Source organism: Ailuropoda melanoleuca, chromosome 1, assembly GCF_002007445.2.
Source record: "Ailuropoda melanoleuca isolate Jingjing chromosome 1, ASM200744v2, whole genome shotgun sequence".
NCBI lineage: Eukaryota > Metazoa > Chordata > Mammalia > Carnivora > Ursidae > Ailuropoda > Ailuropoda melanoleuca.
The window spans coordinates 10,703,554-10,723,808 of record NC_048218.1 but is presented as its reverse complement, the minus strand read 5'-3'; the positions used below and the strand labels follow the sequence as shown (position 1 = coordinate 10,723,808).

The 20,255-nt window shown below is 38.2% G+C and overlaps 1 protein-coding gene across 13 annotated transcripts in view; it reads left to right on the top strand.

Annotated features, from left to right (window-relative positions):
• Nucleotides 1-20,255, top strand: part of ITSN1 (intersectin 1) — a 206,032-nt gene that overhangs the window by 105,033 nt on the left and 80,744 nt on the right. For all 13 annotated transcript variants that reach the window (XR_004624017.1, XM_034655974.1, XM_034655990.1 and 10 more), the window contains 5 exons: nt 210-472; nt 2,540-2,689; nt 3,103-3,243; nt 8,325-8,412; nt 8,547-8,686. Coding sequence is in view for 12 of the 13 variants with exons in the window: in XM_034655974.1 (XP_034511865.1) it covers nt 210-472; nt 2,540-2,689; nt 3,103-3,243; nt 8,325-8,412; nt 8,547-8,686 (782 nt within the window). In the remaining variant the exon portion in view is untranslated. The remainder of the gene's footprint in view (nt 1-209; nt 473-2,539; nt 2,690-3,102; nt 3,244-8,324; nt 8,413-8,546; nt 8,687-20,255) is intronic.

Here is a 20,255-nt window from a genome sequence, read left to right as displayed (position 1 = left end):
TGAATTATTTCTTCTAAAAGATTTCTGGTGTCAAAAAAATAGTTTTTTGGTGTCGTTCTGCTTATCCATGAGGCACAGGCAGGACGGAAGCTTGGGGAGTTCTGGTTGGCGTTTATACTACACCTTTCAAATGTGCCATTGAATTTTCCTTTGAAATAGTATGTTCCAAATCAGGACTTTTCAATGTTTTTTGTTTCTCGTTTTTCAAGTAACATTTGAAGATAAGAAGCGTGAGAATTTCGAACGTGGCAATCTGGAACTGGAGAAACGGAGACAAGCGCTCTTGGAGCAGCAGCGCAAAGAGCAAGAGCGCCTGGCGCAGCTGGAGCGTGCCGAGCAGGAGCGCAAAGAGCGGGAACGCCAGGAGCAGGAGCGCAAACGGCAACTGGAGTTAGAGAAGCAACTGGAAAAGCAACGGGAACTAGAACGTCAGAGAGAGGAGGAGAGGAGGAAGGAAATCGAGAGACGAGAGGTCAGCAGCTATGGAGCCCACCATGAGCGCACGTGCTCTTGCCCCCTTCTTTCTTAGTTACTCAAGTGATCGATGAATGCAGTCTTTTTTTTTCTTTTTATATTATAGTTCAGTAGTTTTCGTTTATTCACAAAGTTGTGTTACCAGCACCACTGTCTAATTCCAGAGCATTTTCCTCCCTCAAAAAGCAACTTCTTACCCATAAAGCAAGCAGTTACTCCCCACCCTCTTCTCCTCCCAGCGCTCAGCAGCTACTGATTGACTTCCTGTCTCTATAGGTTGGCCTCTTGTGAACCTTTCATATACATGGAATCGTACAATATGTGACCTTTTGTGTCTCGTTTCCACTTAGCATGTTTTTAAGTCCCAAGCTGTAGCATGAATCAATACTTTATTCCTTTTGATGACTGAATGATAATCCATTACACAGATTTACCACATTATATTTATCCATTCATCAGTTGATGGATGTTTGAGTTGTTTTGGACATTCTTCACTATTATGAATAATGTTGCTAAGAACATTCATGGTCAGGCTTTTGATAATACAGTCTCGTAACAATCCACTGATATTTAAGAATGTTTCAGAGTTTTTTCTCTACATTTATATAGGTATGTAGAATTATTAAAGGTTATATGGTGGAGACGGTGGGGGTTTAGTGCAATTTTTTTTTAACCCCTGTAGTGGGCTTATACTAATTGTTCTGTGCCCCTTTTTTTCCACTTTAAAAAGTGTAGGAAATAGTCACTATATATGATGGAAGGCCTCATAAATTTGGCACCACACCAGGATAGGAGCTAAGCCAATCTTTCGTCTGAATTTCCAACCTTAGCATATTGTTGCAGAAGCAGTGCCATGATTCTTTTGTGTGAATGAGATATATTTTATATATGGGAGATTTTTCTTTATAAAAACACAATACTTTGGTTTCATCTTCTGTTATTGCTTCAGAAAACTTAGAGCAGTAAGCCTCTCTTTATTCAGGAAGACACAAATAGATACTAACAGGGTTTTAATGTCCAGAACAGACAGCCAAAAGATAGACCACTTTCCCTTTCTCGATGTTTTGCTTTCTTTGTTTTTGTAAAGACACTTTAGAATATTTATTCAGAATTACTCAGTAGTCGTTTACCACGTGCCAGGCATCGGTAGTCTCTAGAGCGGCTGTGGATTAGGTACTTCACCTGTCCTCCAGGCCCAAAGGGTAGTTGGAGGACACGTACCTAAGAAGCAATTACAATAAAGAGTGCCAGGTGCTCTGGATGTGTTTTTACCCCGCGGCCATCAGAATCAGTTTTGAATAGAGGACAGGGACGCCTGGGTGGCTGTCATTTAAGCAGCTACCTTTGGCTTATGTCATGATCCCAGGGTCCTGGGATAGAGTCCCCCATCAGGCTCCCTGCTCAGTGGGGAGCCTGCTTCTCCCCCTCCCTCTCCCTCTGCCTGCTCCTCCCTCTGCTTGTGCTCTCTCTCTCTCTGTGTCAAATAAATAAATGAAATCTTTTCAAAAAATGAACAGAGTGGACATTCCCAGAGAAATTATGGAAGCTTCTGTGTTAAAAGAAAATGAATGATGTGGGGGTCGGGAACTGCAAACTTTTAAAACTTGAGATAAGTAATTTCTCATAGAAGAAAGTTTTTGTTTTGGGGGCTTTTTTTTAATGTCTTTTTTTTTTTTTTTTTTTGGTGTTCTAGGGGCCTTAGTTTGACTTTACTAGATTAAAGACATTTTTCTTGCTCTTTATGAGTCAATAAATGAGAAAGTTTTTTTTTTATCACTTCAAACATTCTTGAAGGCATAAACAATCAAATTCCAATGATGAAATGAATCCTGTGTGTCCTCATCTTATCCAACTATAATAGCTTTTCTAAATATTCCCTTTTTCCCATAGAAGGAATACTATATTTGTATAAATTTTGTTTTTGCTATTTTGTAATAGAAGTTTTTGCAACGTGTAACATTTTATCCCTAAAAGAAAAGACTTCCTGGATGTTACATTTATTAAGAGACATTGTATCATGTCAGGACTAAAAAATTAATAAGTTGTCTGTTTGTAAATGCCACAGGCTGCAAAGCGAGAACTTGAAAGGCAACGACAACTTGAATGGGAACGGAATCGAAGACAAGAACTACTCAATCAAAGAAACAAAGAACAAGAAGACATAGTTGTACTGAAAGCAAAGAAGAAGACTCTGGAATTTGAATTAGAAGCTCTAGTGAGTCAATTTTGATTATGCTTTGGAAATACAGTTGACCCTTGAACAACATGGGGCTTATGGGTGCAGAACCTATGTGGTCAGAACACTTTGTATAACTTTTAACTCCCCTAATACTTAACTGCTTATAGCCTACTGTGGACCGGAAGCCTTACTGATAACATAAACAGTTAGTTGACACGTATGTGTCATATACTGTATTCTTACAATAAAGTAAGTTAGAAGTAAGAAATTATTATTCAAGTCATAAAGAAGTGAACATACATTGACAGTACCGCACTGTTATTTATTGAAAAAAATCCATGTGTAAGTGGACCCGTGTGGTTCAAACTTGTATTGTTCAAGGGCCAACTGTCTTCTAACCCGGAACCATTAGAACTGGTAATAACAATAAAATTTTTCATTTGTTAAAGAATGATAAAAAGCATCAACTAGAAGGAAAACTTCAAGATATCAGGTGTCGACTGACCACGCAAAGGCAAGAAATTGAGAGTACAAACAAATCCAGAGAGTTGAGAATTGCTGAAATCACCCACCTACAGCAACAATTACAGGTGAGAAAATATATCCCTTAAATGCTTTTAGGCTCACAAGCCCTGCTTTTCCTCTCATTCATTTCACTCATTTATTCCTACAAGCATCCAGCATCTACCACGTATTAGGTGCTGGGAGTCGAAGATGAGGTAGACAAAAGTGTGAAAAGTAGGCTGTCAAGTAAACAAACTCAATACATGTTTGCTGAGCACTGCTGAGTGCCAGGCCAGGGGCTCAGAAGCACTGAGGGTCCAGCGGTAAACAGGAGAGACGAGAACCCTGCCTTCATGGAGCCTTTTATTTGCAGGGCAGACAGACACTAACAAAAAAAGTCAAGTGTGTACTCTATTATGAAAAGTGCCCCGGAGAGTGACTAGGAAAAGAGTCCTGGGGAGAAGGAGGATAATAGTTTTGTTTGTTTTTAATATTTTGTTTCTAAGTAATCTTGACACCCAACATAGGGCTTGAACTCATAACCCTGAAGAGTTGCACACTCCACTGACTTAGCCAGCCAGGTGCCCCAAGGGCAGTATTTTTATTTTATTTTTTTTAAGATTTATTTATGTATTCATTCATTCATTCATTCATTTGGGGAGAGACAGGGAAAGAATCTCAAGCAGACTCCGCACTAAGCACAATGCCTGACACAGGGCTTGATCTCATGACCCTAAGATCATGATCTGAGCCAGAACCATGAGTTTTGGTTGCTCAACAGACTGAGCCCCCCAGGACCTCCATTGAGTGTAGTATTTTAAATTAGGTGGCGAGGACAGGCTTCTCGGTGAGGGTCCCATCTGAGCAAAGACTTGAAAGAGAAGCAGCGATGTTTTATGGCTGTCTGGCAGAGGAAGCTGAGGGTGGGGAGACAGCAGCGTGACCATTGTGACGTTGTACCGTGTTTGGGATGTGGTTATAGCAAGGAGACCACAGTGGTTGCAGCTGGCGGGGACTGGATTATGTAGGACCTGTAGTTCACTCATGAGACTGGCTTTACTGTGATCGTCACCATAAGGAGGTAAAGTTCAGTATACTAGGGGGAGTACCAGAGATAGATGGATGGCAAATAGTTGGGAACATAATGGAATGCTATACGCAGTTCTACTTTCATTTTATTATGTATCCAAAGTTGACCACCGAGTTGCCATTATATCATCTGGCTCAGTTTCACTTGTTGAGCTGGGGGAGGGGGTCAAATTCATGTAGATACTGTTCTGTGTATCATCATGAAAGATGACCATTTTTGAAGTTTGTGATTTTTCTCAGCCTGATGATGTTGAGATTTATCCATATTTCTGAGCAAATCAATAGTTTGTTCCTTTTCATCACTGAGTCGTATTTCCCTGTTTATCCATTCACCTGACATTTGATTGACATTTAGGTTCTTTCCATTTTGAGACTTTTGTGTATAAGACTGCAATGAGTATTTAATTACAAGTCTTGATGTGGAAATATGCTTTATTTCTCTTGGTTTAATTTTAGGAGTGTCATTAATGTGTCACATAAATATGTGCTTAACCCTATAGGAAACTGTCAAACTGTTTCCAAGGTGGTTGTACCATTTTATATTTTCTCCAGCAGTGTGTGAGTGCTTCAGTACTATGTGAATAGTACTTCTATGAATAGAAGTGGTAAGAGTCTTGATCTTAAGGGAAAGCATTCAATTTCTGACCATTAAGTATGATGTTAACTATAGATTTTTTTTTTTCTTAAGATGCCCTTTTTCATGTTAGGGATTTTTCTCCTGTTCCTTTTTTGCTGAGAGTTTTTTAAATCATGAAATGGGTGCTAAATTGGGTCATAATTTTTTTTTTCACATCTACTGAGATGTTTACGTTTTTTTTTTTCTTTATTTTATTCATATGGTGATTTACGTTGATTAAAACTTGAATGTTAAGCCAACTTTCAATTCCTGAGATAAGCCATACTTGGTCATGGTGTGTTACCATTTAAAAAAATATTTTACTTGATTCAGTATGCTATTTTTAAATATCTTTTAATTTAAATTCTTGAAAGATATTGGTTTATAATTTTCTTGTAATGTCTTTATCCTGTTTTGGTATCAGGGTAATAAATAAGACAGTAGCTGGAGAGTATTCCTTCCTCCTCCATTTCCTAAAAGTGTTTGTGTTGAAATGGTATTTTTCCTTTAAATTTTCATTTATCAGTGAAGCCATCTGGGCCTAGAGTCTTTTTTGTGGTAGGATTTTAATAGCAAAATGTAGTCAGTTGATACAGAGGTGTTTAGAATTTCTGTTTCTTCTTGAGTCTGATGATTTGTATCTTTGAGTGAATTTTTTCATTTCATCTAAATTGCCAAATTTATTTGTATAGAGTTGTTTGCAATATTCTGTTAATTCTTTGCAAGTCTGTAGTATCTGTAGTGATGTCACTTCTTTCATTCCTGATCATGGGAATCTGTATCTTCTCTCCCGCTTCAACTTTACCTCCTTTTCCCCTTCCTCTCCTTTCCCCTCCTCCTCTTCTCCATCAATCTAGCTAGAAGTTAATTGATTTCATTAATTTTTTTTTTAAATAAGCTTTTGGTTGTATTGATTTTTTTCTGTGGTATATCTGTTCGCTGTTTCATTTACTTATGCTCTTTATTATTTACTTCCATCTACTAATTTTGAGTTTAATTTGCTTTTTTCTACCTTCATAGAAAGGAAGCTTAGATTATTGAATTTGAACCTTTTTTAATTTCTGATGTAAACATTTTATTAAGGTATAAATTTCCTTCTAAGCATTTTTATAACCATATTGCACAACTTTTTAATGTGTTCTCATATCCATTCAGTTCAAAATCTTTTTTATTTTCTTGGTCATTTCTTCTTTGATGGGTTATTTAGAATTATGCTACTTAGTTTCCAAATATTTTAATTGTTTTCCAGATATCTTGCTGATTTCTGATTTATTTATGTTACAGGCTGTGAGCATACTCTGATTTCAGTTATTTTTCATCTTTGTAAGTTTACTGATACTTATTTTCTGGCTTAGCATATGACTGTTGGTGACTATTTTATGTGCACTTGTAAAGAATATGTACTCTGTTATAGTTGGGTGGAGTGTCTCATAAATATCAGAGCAAATTGATTCATGTTTTTTTTTGTGTTTCCTATGTCCTTACTGATTTTGTGACCTCTTCCAGCTGCTGCCAGAGGATGTTGAAAGCCCTATCATTGTAAATTTTTCGTTTTTCCTTCCAGTTCTGTCAGTTATTGTTTCATTTGTTTTGAAGTCCTAATCAATTTGAGATACTAGGATATGACCTATACTGTAAATAGTATCAGATGTTCACTGCTAGAAATTGTTTGAACATATTAAAAAGTGCATATACCTTTTAAAGTATATTCTTCTATATGGTAATTTTTTTATATGTCTTTCATTAACTATGAGAAGTTTCATAAAATATTCTCTTGGAAAAGTTAGGAGTGAAGGCCACGTGTTTATTTATTATCTCATTGAATGCACTATGACCACATTTTTTATTATTTAAGATTGATACTCAGTATGTTCACTTATTGATAATAAAATACAAATTAGGGTTCCTGACAAAGTAGTGAAGTGAAAAATAATACATGGTTTGAAGAAGGCCAGGTATATCATAGGCTATGAGATACTGGTTCCTTTCCCTTACTGTTATTAGCAGATACTAACTGTGCAGATGAGTCAGGTAACCCTTCATGTTGGTTAATGACTTATTTTAGAAACTTATGGTTTGCATTTAAAAGTGATGTTTATATGTTAAATAGTCTTAGTGATCTGAGCTAGGTTTTATCTTGCTTGATGTGTCATTGTTTGTCTTGGTAAAGGAAAGAAACTTTGGGATTGGGTAAGAGGCCATTCCTTAATATAGGGAGGAGACTAGGAGAAGCTCAGTTGGCTGGGCCTTTTTGGGGAAACAAGCTGAATTGTATATTCTGTTTTGTCCAGATTTGGGGAAACGGGTGTGGTGTGGATTATTCATATGAGAAGATGCTTCCAGATCTCTTTTGAGCTGTATCTCTCTCCTATTCAGACTTGTGGCACACAAAGCTTTATTGCATACAAGCCAGTCTGAATCTAAGGATGGTTGTTCCAAAAAAGACTGCTTCTTAGCCTCTGATAAAAATTTTCAATTAAAGGCATTTTTATTTTCTCAAACCAAAAACCAATGCATAGAGATTTTTTTCAAGTTGTTATTTAAAGTCCACTTAGTTAACATACAATGCTTATTAGTTTCAGGTGTAGAATTTAGGGATTCCTCACATACAACACCCAGTGCTCATCACAGGTGCCCCCTTAATGAGATTTTTTAAAATCAAGGTAAAAATGAAAGTCAGGATATTCTCAGCTGGAAAGGCTGTCATTTTTCCGAACTGTGTAGAAACTATATAGGATAATCTCAGCTGAACTTAAGCAAATACAGTGCTTGACAGGTCAGCCATGAAAACTCCAGATAACCTTTCACAGTGTGGGTTAGTTTTTTTCTTATATCAGGTAAAAAAAATTGTTGGTTCAAGACTTTTGTGTACCTGTTTAAAATTATAGGTCCATTCTCAGTGGTGGAAAAACATATATGGCAGCCAAGATTCTATCGTTAGAAATCTCGTCTTGATTTCTCTTTTCATCTTCAGGTGTGTGGTAAACCTCAGTTCAGTCCTATTATGTATCGCAGTTCAGAGTAGAGTAGTTCCTATTCAAACTACTCAGTCGGTATACGAACAACAGAGTCACTGCGTTTACATTTGATCCTTTCAAACGTAAGTGCAAGGGAGAGATCGATACTTTCGGTTTTCTCTGCTGAGTTGTACTTAAAGTACATTTTTGAAAGCTTACAAATAGGCAGCAAGTCAACAAAAATTTATGAAATCTCAAGGGAGCTATAACTGTCTTAACTTTATTTCAATGAAAAGCATTTGGCAAATAGTTAATTGCTTGTCAAAAAAAGCAAGAAGTGCCTGACTGGTGATTAAATGCAGTTTCTACATATAGGATTTGGGATGAGATGAGATGAGTGTTTGACGGATGAGAAAACGGACTTCTGTCAGCCTGTATGTGGAATGCAGACATGGTAGTTTTCCCTGTCACTTACTTCATTGTTGTTTTCCTCCTTCTCTCCTAGGAGGCTCAGCAAATGCTCGGAAGACTTATTCCAGAAAAACAGATACTCAATGACCAGCTCAAGCAAGTTCAACAGAACAGTTTGCACAGTAGGTGTTTGCTTTAAAGTCGTCCTTTTCCTTTTCGACTGGCCCAACTTTCCTTCCGTGAAATGAGAACATTAAAAACCATTTTCCTCCTTGCCAGTTTGCTTTTCTCATCTTGCAATGTTTTTCTAAAATAGGAGATTCACTTCTCACACTCAAAAGAGCCTTAGAAGCAAAAGAACTAGGTCGGCAGCAGCTACGAGACCAACTGGATGAAGTTGAGAAAGAAACCAGATCGAAACTACAGGAGATTGATATTTTCAATAATCAGCTGAAGGTAACCATTCTCTGCGTTCCCACATATACGTCCTATCCTTTAGTTTTTCTACTGGCCGGATGATGAGTTTTGTTACTTAGTTCTGGGGAGAAAACTGTATGAGGCTGGCTTGTCAGCCTTCCTGCAGACCTTCATACTTATAGATGAATAGTACACAATCCAAATTGCACTTTTCTCTTAAACATCTAAAGGTGAATTTGGCATCTGTAAATTAAAGTGAGTGAGTGGCCCCCACACGACTTCTGTCTTTACCCGGAATGGCATTTTTCTACATCTCCATCCTTTTGTCTGTTGGTAACTACATCAAGTTGAAGTCCAAAAGCAAGGCTCCCAAAGAGTCTGTCTTTTATTCTTTGAAGACTGATAAAAAGGGATTGTTTTCTCTCTTTTAAAACTAAGAATTTTTCTGCCACTTCTGACCTTCAAGATTGTTCTCGAAGGTAAATCTTTATTTTGTTACCTCACATTTTAAAATGTTATTGTTTAATGGAGTATTGCTTTTGTGTCAGTGACAGAAGCGGTATATGGTTTTGTCACATTTACGTGGTAAAATTCAGGAAAATGCCAGAGCTCCTAGGGAATGTGAAAGTGGTTATGGCAGCTTCCTTTGGATTTTGTGCCTTTGATTTAACCTCACAACTTTATCATCTTAAGACCGTTGACTCTTACAATAGAACCAGAATGCAAGCAGTTAATGTCCTACCAACAGTGAGCACATACACTGTAGATTTAAGTAAATATTGGAGTTTTTAATCAGTTACTTTTTTTTTTAAAGATTTTATTTATTTGACAGAGATAGGAGACAGCCAGTGAGAGAGGGAACACAAGCAGGGGGAGTGGGAGAGGAAGAAGCAGGCTCATAGAGGAGAAGCCTGATGTGGGGCTCGATCCTGTAACGCCGGGATCACACCCTGAGCGGAAGGCAGATGCTTAACCGCTATGCCACCCAGGCGCCCCTAATCAGTTATGTTCTTAATAAGAAATGGCCTTCCCACTTTTTTTCAAATACTGTTTCATTTTCCATCTCAAAATCCTTTATACTTAACTCTGGCTGATTTTGCTTTTGGTACTGGAAAAAGGAAAACCCCTTTATTATTAAAAATAGGAAAAGATTGGAAAGCATATTTGTGATTTTTAGTTGGCCTTTGAATTGAGATTCTAGGCCAAATTGTTCAGACATCTGAGTTTGAGTTATTTTTGCTTGTTTTTCCCCCCAGAGTAATAGGTAATGAAATTTTCTCAATTGTACAATACCAGGCAAGTGTTCTTAGGGGACATATTATTTGAGCCAACTTAGTGCTTTTCTTTGCTTTCATTCTTAACGGAATCTATGTTCGTGTGTGTGTGTGTGTGTGTGTGTGTGTGTGTGTTTGTGTGTGTGTGTGTGTACTATAGGTACGTCCCACGCTTGTACATACTTGATTATATGAGATATGTGAGTACTGGAAGTAGAGCTGTGAGTTCTCTGTCTCAAGACTAAACACAGTAAAAATGTTCACATTAACTCTCACTGTGACTTGTCACTATCTCAAGCAAAACGAACATGATCACAGTGCTTTTTAGTAGTCCCTTGGAGCACAAACGGTTAAATATTCAGCTCTCTTCTGAACCCAGGCAGTAGCCCAGATTTCTGCCCTAATCTTAAGATTCCATTTTCTTGCAATTTGACTCCCAAAGCAAAGTTCATGTATTAGAGAATGACACTGCCGTGGGTGATTTTTCCCAAATGCCTAGCCTATTTATGGAACGTTTGGCCTGTTGGAATGCTGTTGCCATTGCCGAAGAGAATACCCTGCCGAGGTGGCGTGAGTCCCTCTTCCTGTGTGTCATTGACCGATGCTGCCTTGACTTAGAGCTGCTGACACAAAGGCTACGTCAGCCCATCCTTCCACTTTATTCCTTTCCCCGAATGCACTCATTTTTAAATAAGAACATTGCTGTCTGTCTTCATTTTTATTTTGGTTTTCCATTATTAACTTTAAGTTTAATGCAGAGAATGAAAAATGATGAGCCAGTACAGCTTTATTGTTTTATTTAACAGCCGATTTGGAGGCCTTAACAAATACGTTTTAGCGCCTTACAGTGATTATTTCTAGTATTTCTCTCCTGTCTGGTGAAACAAAAGCAGAAATGGTTAAATTGAAGCATCGAAAAATTTATAATTTGATCGAGACAACTCTAGAGGCAGATTTAAGATTCAGTCTCTTGAGTATGTCCTGCCTCCTTTCCTTTGTTGTAGTCATGTTGGAAAAAGGCATTTCCCCCCTGACTTTAGAGCGCGCATTCATCAGTAATTATCATTCTTGTATGATGAGACAGACCAGGAGAGCCAGCATTCTGACCCCTAGGGTTTCCTCAGTGCCTCTCTTGATATATATCAGTGCCTTCACAGCATTCGCACTAATGATGCAAGAATTACTTCTGTCTTGCTGGGAGTGAAACCTTGGCGATCGTCCAGTCATTTCACACATCTTATCTGATGGTGTGAACTCGCTACATCCAAAACCTCCCCCTCCCAGAGGAAACCAGCAGGAGAGTATAGAAGAAAAAGTAGGACTTGACAGTTTTATTTTATATTCATGTAGATTGTTCCCCTAGAGAAAGCTGTAATTCACTCATTATCGGCTAGTGTGGTGACACGGGAGAAGGACCTTAACGGCATGCAGAATTTTAAAGTGAGTTGACCAGGGCATTAAACCTGTATTCGGTGGCTGGCTCCACAAACGAGGATTCCAGTTAACAAACACAGTTCCATGTTTCTTTGGTAGACAGCTACTTGTAATAAGTTACTGGCTTCTTTTGATGCAAACTCAAAGTCATGTCTAGTCCCCAGATTCTGGGGGTATAAGACCGTGATCAGGATGTCTTAAATGTATTTAGTTTCTTTGTAGGAGTTTAGAGAGTAGGTACGTTTTATCATCCCCCCCCCTTTTTTAAACATGCAGTCTGATTTAGTCCTTTCTACCAAGTGGCTAGTTCAGATTCATTCTTCTTTTAGGAGTCTCTCCTTTTTCTTCACTTGAGGAAGAATTACATTCCTACTTCCTTACCTGAGACCTGTTAACCAATGATGGAAGTTCTCAAGTCATTAATGAAAGAGGAAAAAGATTACCTTTGCAGTCAGGTTAACAGGTATATGTTTCATACAGGTAGCAACGTATTGAAAACAATAAAGCATATTCACAATTACAGTTGTTTTAAACAGCTCCGGATTCAGGAATATGAAACATAAGGTCTCTAGCGTCTTCTACCCGACCTGGAAATTGAGGGGCTCATGCTTTCCTTTCAGACAAGGCCTTTTTTCCATGTATTTTTATAGACATTTACCTAATAGATGTGACATTTATACATTTGAAAAATAATCCCAAGACATAACTTTCTTTTTCTAATTTATCACCCCAAACTAAGAATTATTTGACAAAAGAGCAGAGGAATCTCAGTGTAGCAAGTAGACTTTGCTTTTTTAAGGCCACGAGAAAGGGCTTGGGGGCAGTGGTGCGGGGGTGGGTAGAAATGGTAGCACACTGAGATATTGAGTCTCTTGTGCTAGAAATCCCCTGATTGGCAGCCTTTGTATTTATGCTGCCTTTTATGTGAACAGTGAATTTCAGCTTTCTGATGATGAAATGAAATATTTGACCAGGGATTTAATCACGAATAATTGATTTTGTTTGTAATTGTTGTTAGCAGGAGTTAATACTTCTTAAAGTAGTTTTAATTCAGTGGATCACAATTTGTTTACCATACTTTTCTGCTTTTAGAATGTACTCTGTATGCAACAAGTATTTTTTCATACTAAGAAATCAGTAGTCCTCTCATATTCATTTTCTAGAAACATCAATTTAAACATTATTCTCTGTGAATTTCTCTTTTTATTTCATTTTACATGAAAATCAAAAACTCTTAACATTTTTTGAAGAAGCTATGTACCTAAAGGGCACATAGAGACATTGTGATCATTGTTTTTCTTACATATGATACCTTAGCTGTAGGTATAAAATTATGGTTCTGGCAAGTGTCCATAACGTTACCTATAGGGACTTTTCAGATAGAAGCACTTGACTTCTCCTTGCCCTTGGCAATGTTAATAGTTACTGTACCAGTTTTCTTTGGCACGGACAGCCTACTGTTCCGTATTTTCATATCTTAGCTGTGATACAGGACAGCAGCGTAATGTGTAGTTTAGTTTTCAAGGCTTCAGGTGTGTGCTGCATAAGAGAACCCAGCACTCGAGAGGCTGGACGTTGTTTCACACTGAAAAGTTTGAGTCCTTGTTGGTTCCTATCTAGTCACTGTGCTGGACAAGTCCTAATGTGAATGGTGTTTACATTAGAGCATTTATTTCTTCCATTCCTTGGCAATGGAGGCGGCAGCGTTGCAGGGCCTGGCAGTTCTCCTGGCCTGCGTCATCCACTTAGACTCCTTCCTAAAGGTCTCCATGCCCTACTCAGGCAATGCACATCCATCTCACACTAAGAGTGATGAACTGTCTCCACCTCTGTGCTTCAGTTTCCCCTGCTCAGATGAGTGCTCAGTGTCTAAGAGAGAGTTTCCCATGAAGTGCTAAGCCTTCTTTGTCAAAGTCAGTGATTAGTTAATATACATCATGGGGGTATGGGTGAATCTTTGCTCTTGACAAATTATATGTGTGGTGGTGGAAATTCTGAACTACAAGTTGGATAAGATACTCTATAGTGTAGTCTTGTCTTTATAGCAAGTATGATAGGTCATTGAATTGGCCACGTGGCCACAAAATTTTGTAAGACAACTCTCAGTCGTGATTTGGTTCTACGTGCGTATTTCCATCCTATGGGAGACCGTATTATAGTCAGTAATACTATTCTAAAAGGAGACAGTATTTTATTTCTTAGCGAAATTTAGTAGGACTAATTCAGAATTACGAATTATATTTTTTAAATATATTTGGGAAATCCAGACTTCTTAAATTAGAGGCTGTTAGAGATATAAATTCTACCTGTATGATACCTCTCTTAAAAGTTGCTCCTGAGAACTGAATTGATGTTGAAATGAGAATACCAGTTATAGAAAATAAGGTTTTTGCTTTAACTGAGGCTTTTATGCTCTTGGTTTCAGACACTTGCTTTCTTGGCAGACTCATTCATTACCAAGGCAGTGAAAGGCAGAATGTTTAACAACCAGGGAGAAAAAGAAAAGAGCTGGAGAACAAACTGCAGAACAGAATGAGAAGTCAGGGGAAAAAATGCATGTGAAGGGAAGCAATGAAGGAAAGAAAAAAGACTCAGAAAGAGGAGATACAGACACAGCAAGAGAAATCGGTGTAAACTCAAATAAAATAACAACATTGCTTTAGTAGAATAATGTTTGGCTGTTTCATGGTTTGGTCCCTGATTTTGTTTGTGATTAAATTTTCTTTTAACCTGTATGATCCTTTTGAAAAAGACCTGTTCAGCACAGAAGTAATAAAACTCTCTCATTCAATGTACTTGTAATTGTGGAAACTTTGTGTAGATTCCTTGAATATAGAGAAATAATTAGAACATGCCTGAGGCTCAAAATAACTAACAGGTGTTGTATGTACCAGACTGTATGCCACACCCATAGGTTTGGTTGGTTGGTTGAGGCTTTTTTCATAGTGTGGATTTTTCTTTCGAGGTCTTAAAAAAATATATTTAACAAAAGGTGATTTGGGAAAAGGAGAAAAGCAGAATTCAGTCTTTTGAAAAAACATTTTCTTTTTTTATTCTCTTGTTTAGCCAGAGCCTTTGACGTTTTATCCTTTAGAATAACCTGTATTTAAAAAAATGGGTTATTGATTTATAAGATGAAGCTGAGACATTTTGGGAAAACTCAGATTTTCAGGACAAAACAGAGTCCATTTTCTCTTCTTGGTAAGAGCAGGGTAGATACCAAAGCCTCTTGGGAGACGTGGGTGAAGATTCTTAATTAGCTCTTCCTACAGAGAGGGCAGGATTTTCTAGCTCTTCTCCCCACTTCTGTCCACCTGTCTTCTCACCCCTTCACGCACACACACACACACACACACACACACACACACAAACACACGCACGCACGCACGCACTTGTACACGCACACACGTCCCAGTGCATTCTCTTTGGCTCTCCCGTAGTAGCACTTAATGAAAGATTGACTACCAACTGTTCCGTGGAGAACTGGAATTCCTTTTTGTTTGAATAATGACTTCAGATTTAGAATAATACTTAAATATGTTTTTAAACATTAATATACCCCTCTTAGAATTTAAGTAACTGATCAATATTTTTCTTTGTATTCCACCCATTTTAATACATCAAGAGTGAATACTTTTTATAATTTTGTGATGAAGAGACTATTAGATTACTTTGATTTGGGTACAGTTTCTATGTTTTGTTTTGTTTTTTTTTTAAAGATTTTATTTATTTATTCGACAGAGATAGAGACAGCCAGGGAGGGAGAGGGAACACAAGCAGGGGGAGTGGGAGAGGAAGAAGCAGGCTCATAGCGGAAGAGCCTGATGTGGGGCTCGATCAAAATGCCGGGATCACGCCCTGAGCCGAAGGCAGACGCTTAACCACTGTGCCACCCAGGCGCCCCCAGTTTCTATGTTTTGAAATACTTTTCAGATTTTTCCAGGCAGGTACAATTTCCCCTGTCCTCACTGGGTTTGTTGATTGACTTTCTTTAGTGGCTTTCAGTCTGTTTCACAACCACTTACTTGGGATATTTTATTTTATTTTTTTAAAGATTTTATTTATTTATTTGACAGAGAGAGAGACAGCCAGTGAGAGAGGGAACACAAGCAGGGGGAGTGGGAGAGGAAGAAGCAGGCTCCCAGTGGAGGAGCCTGATGTGGGGCTCGATCCCAGGAACCCGGGATCACACCCTGAGCCGAAGGCAGACGCTTAATAAGACTGAGCCACCCAGGCGCCCCAACTTGGGATATTTTAAAACTCAAAAAGCTTTTTAAAAATTCTGATATTGTGTGCTACATAATATCCCTGGGTGAGAAATAAAGTGACATTTATTTATATAAAAGCACTTCTGCTTTTGATTTTCTGTATATTAGGTTGAGATAAAACAAATCCTTGACATTTTTGATGCTGGCCTCTAGATCGGTTTCCTAGGTCCATTTCATATTAATAGAATGAAGATTATTACAAACATAAGAGATATTTCCTGAACAGTTTTATTTTTATTTAAAATCTTGAGTTCATGAATTTCAAGTAATTAAGGTGTGTTTGTTTTGTCTCATGTTTCCAAGAGAGAGCCTGAGGTAAAATCAAGAAGCAGAGTAATCCTTCAAAAAAATTAAATGACCAGATTAGCCATGAATTTCCATTAACTACTAGCCTTTCCAGTCCCTATTGCTAGTTAATTTTTTGGTCTCTTCAGAAGCATTTATGGAGAGTAATGTTTATGAAAAGGCATCCCATACGTATTGTTCTGATGGACACTTCTCTGTATTTCCAGTAATGCCACTTCACATAGTACACTTATTTTTGAGTGTCTCTAAGTCCATATAAAGGAGAGACAGTCACAGTTTTTAAGTCAAGTGATTCCGTGCCCCTTGCATAGCCATAAAACAACAGTCATTAGTAAATTTGAAAGTGAGCCATTTTTCTTGGGGCTAAACAAGTTGAATCTTCTGGAGTATTCAATTTGGCCAGCATATTGCTTTTGAAATACTTCAGCTGTATGCCATAGGGTGTCCAAAGATGTTTTATGATACAAATATCTTAATTCTTTAGGGGAAATAAGTGATTTTTTTCCCCCATGAGTTGAAGGAAGAAAGTTAAAGCAAGCTTATTTTCATTTATCTTTGTTGATATGTGACAGAATCTTTATTTTCCAGTTATCTCCCTATTGTGGTTCATAATCTGTGTTTGATCAAAGACCCCTTTCAGGATGCAATAAAAACTCTGAGCCTTCTCTGCAAGAAAAATGCCTGTATTGCCCAGTTTGCATGCTGTCTTGTAGTGTTCCCAGAGCCAAAGCTTATTCGTAGACCGTAGCGAAGAAACTTTGTTACATCTTAGAATTCTAGAGATATTATTAGTGATAAAGATCTTATCTTTTTAATTTACATACACTACACATTCTATAGTTTTATTTTTCTTAGGTATTTGTGACACATAGCTCAAATTTCTTCGATGCATGTTTATTTCTTCTTTATTAAGAAAGGCATTATACTGTATTAGGAGAGAATATCAAATTACCATACACTGTACCTGTCTAAAACATCTCATACCCTTGAGTAGAACTCACAGAAGAAAAATGAACAAAGTTGTATACTCAATACCCTATTGCTAGATGAATATCCAGCCAATAAATATGTAACTGTAGTAGGGTTATTGATTACAGAAAACAGTAATTTTAGTAGAGCCACAAGGGAGATCATGAATTTGGGGTTTCAGTAATTTCTTGTTTGTTCTATTTTTATCTTCATTATCATAGAGAAATAACTGTGACAGGACATAATGGAACGTGCAGGGTCACTTTGATGAGGTTGACCACCAGGAAAAGGTGATACAGTTCATGTCGCGAAGCTTTTCGTAGCTACTTTTCCCAATGGTTCTGTGATTTCCTAAAGAAATAATTTAATGACACTAGAGTTCTTTGTCCCCTTAGAAATTTTTCCCTGAAGGAATTAAAAGGGTACTTTTAAATAACTGTGACTGCACTCGAGTCTCTTAAACAGTAGTGTTGAAAGAGAACGACAGAGCAGTACAAGACCCTCTGTCCCCCACGTTGAAGGGACTCTGCCCACAAGGCCCCTGTCATGCTCAAATATTCCTTCATTCTGTAGATCGCCTTCCCAGAAGTTCAGCTTTTTAAAACAAACGTTATCAAGCTTCGGAATCATGAATTTTCTGCTTTATCTTAAACTCCCAAGTCCAAGGAAAGAGGAAGGCCTGGAATTCTTGCCTGTTTGCAGCATCTTGCTTTTTGTACAGTGGTGTGCTCAGCAGTATTTGAATTGGATAAAGGAAACGATAGAAAAACTTTGCAATCGTCAAGTCTAGATCATGAGATGCCAGGGCCTTCTGTGACCTTATTTGACATCTGTGATTTTATGGCTCCTTTCAAGTTCCAGTTCCTTGCAGAGACTTGAAGCTGTAGCTTATTTGTACAGTTAGGGTTGGTTTCAGCCTGGCCTGGCATGCTGCTGTCCTCAAAAATAAATCCGCTTTTAAAATTTCTTTGAAATTTAGTATCTTCCTTGGTGTATATTTGGTAAATTTAAAAATTGTTTTTAAAAATTGTCTTAAGAAGATGATTTTCTTTCTATAGATTCTTTAAATTCACTTCCTATTGCTTTTTATTTTATTGTACCTCCAAAAATGTTCCTAGTTTTACTGCTGTCTGTCTTGACTTTGGTAGTTAATGATCTGTAAGTTACCATTCAATCAGTAGAGCCCTGTATGGAAAGGAAATGTGCATTGTAATTCTTTGGTAAAGTGCAAAGCCATTTTTCATGGGTGTATTGGTATATCACGGGCGGTGTTCATTCCACTTGGCCAGTGCTTGTGCAGTACCTGTTGTTAAATATTTTGAATATCACTCTGCCTATAAATACATTTTTCCTGGGTAAAGTAACAGCTTTTCTATTTTAATATGTAATCAGGCTCCTGAACATGAAACTAAAATGTCACTCTTCCCCTGCCATTTCTTAACTCCTCTGTATTTAATTTCGGCTCGGTTATTTTGCTTACTAGTTATGCCTTTTTGGTTTACTCCTGTAGGAAGAATAAAACCCTAAATATAAGAGACACTGAAATAAATAAGGAGTAATTTTTTTTATGTGATCAACAGTGTCGAAGAATTTAACAGATCTTAAAGCGGAAAACCTGAGGGCCATCCACTCTCATTTAGCTGTTGGCCCATGTCAGGGACGTGAGATCAGAATCCAGGTTCCTTTGTTCCCAGTTCAGTACTTTTGATTATTGTTTATTGCCATGAATTATTCTTTCTAAACCTATTTAAGAATTTTATGCAATTGAAGATGAAATTTTAAAGTAAGGACAAAAGGAAACATTTCAGTCCCTTTTTCCTCTTCCTTTTAAGGGGCCTCAGCCATTGGGCTAATGATGGAGAGGGCCACCGCTGTCTCTGCAGGACCCAACTTTTGGGTCCCTCTCTTAGGACTTTAGAGATTGATTTAATATCCTGCCACTGCAGTTTTCCTTTTCACATAGAGATAGTAACTTGAGCCAAGAGTACAAATTACTCTAACAATAGGAAGTGGCCCCAGTTTTCCATTTGTCTCTAAAATATCAAATCCAAGTCACGTGCCCAGGGCATCTGCCATAGAGTACAGTCCACCAATGTGTGCCCTGTATACAGCGTTGCTTCTTTCTGCTGTCTCCTGCCTAGATATTCCCAGTCTCATCTGCTGATACCCCACCGAAGTCCCTTCCTTCCTTCCCCACTTTTCCAGTGCCTACTTCCCCCAGTTGTCGCCCCAGCACCCTCCTCAGTACCATCTCCTCCTAACTCCTGATTTCTAAAAACTTTTCCTTATAGCTCACTGATCCCTTTTAGGACCTCTCAAAGTCACTTCTGGTTTATAAAACACTCATTCTTGCATTCTTACTTTCTCCTGAGAGCAGGCTAGCTAGCAGAAAAAGGTTAGCCTAATGCTTAGGGCTTTTCTGTAGGAATAAGTGCATTTAAACACCAATCTTCTCCAGACGATGCTCCACCTTTGTTCCGTCTCTGAGTGAATCTAAAGGTAGGAGTTTAAGGCAGGAGGAAACCTTCCCATTTGGGCTTAACCAGTGGACAAGATGAAGAAGACAGGGCAAACCTTACTGAAGTAAGGTTCTTGTATCTCACCAAAAGACCCCAGGGCTGCCACCTTGGGGGACTCACCCTGGTTACCCAGTCAAAGAAGTCAACTGGAAATGTACCCTTAGAGACTAAAAAAAAAAAAAAATGAAATGCATCCTTGGCTCTCCTGGATACTGACTCATCTGATTTATTGTTGACACAAGCAGGAGGCATCTCAGTGACTGAATCTGTTAGTGACCATTGGGTCCCTGTATGGAATCTATATGAGTTCTCGCTCAACAGGCATTTCTTTATTCACACTTTGGGTTGTTTAAAGTTCTGACTCGAGTACTTTAAATATCATAAAATGCATTTTATTTTCAGTCGTCTGCTAAGGAAATCCCTGTTTTTCCTGGGGACTGATATCAAATGAGGAAGTTGGGTCCAACATGGTGACTGTCATATTATCACATTTATTTTCATCCTGACTGATGGGTTAGTGTGGGGAAGTCGACAGCTTCACATTTGGATTTCGCAAGAGAAGATGCTCCGGAAGGGTGTGATTTGAAGACAAACAGACCCTGGTGGGAACCGTCCAGGTTGTGGAGCAGAGGGATGGCCATCTGTTCTAAGGCAGCATAGCATAAGAAGGTGAAGTTTGGATGGAGGCGGTGTGTATTTTCCAAGCCAGTAGAGGCTGGTGTTGCTTCATTATCCAAAGCCCCTTGGGGCTTTATTTGGTGATCATCACTGTACCTTAAAGCTGGTTGAATCCATTTCTGTTGCCAAGTCTTGAACCACGTAGCTTCTCTAATACCCG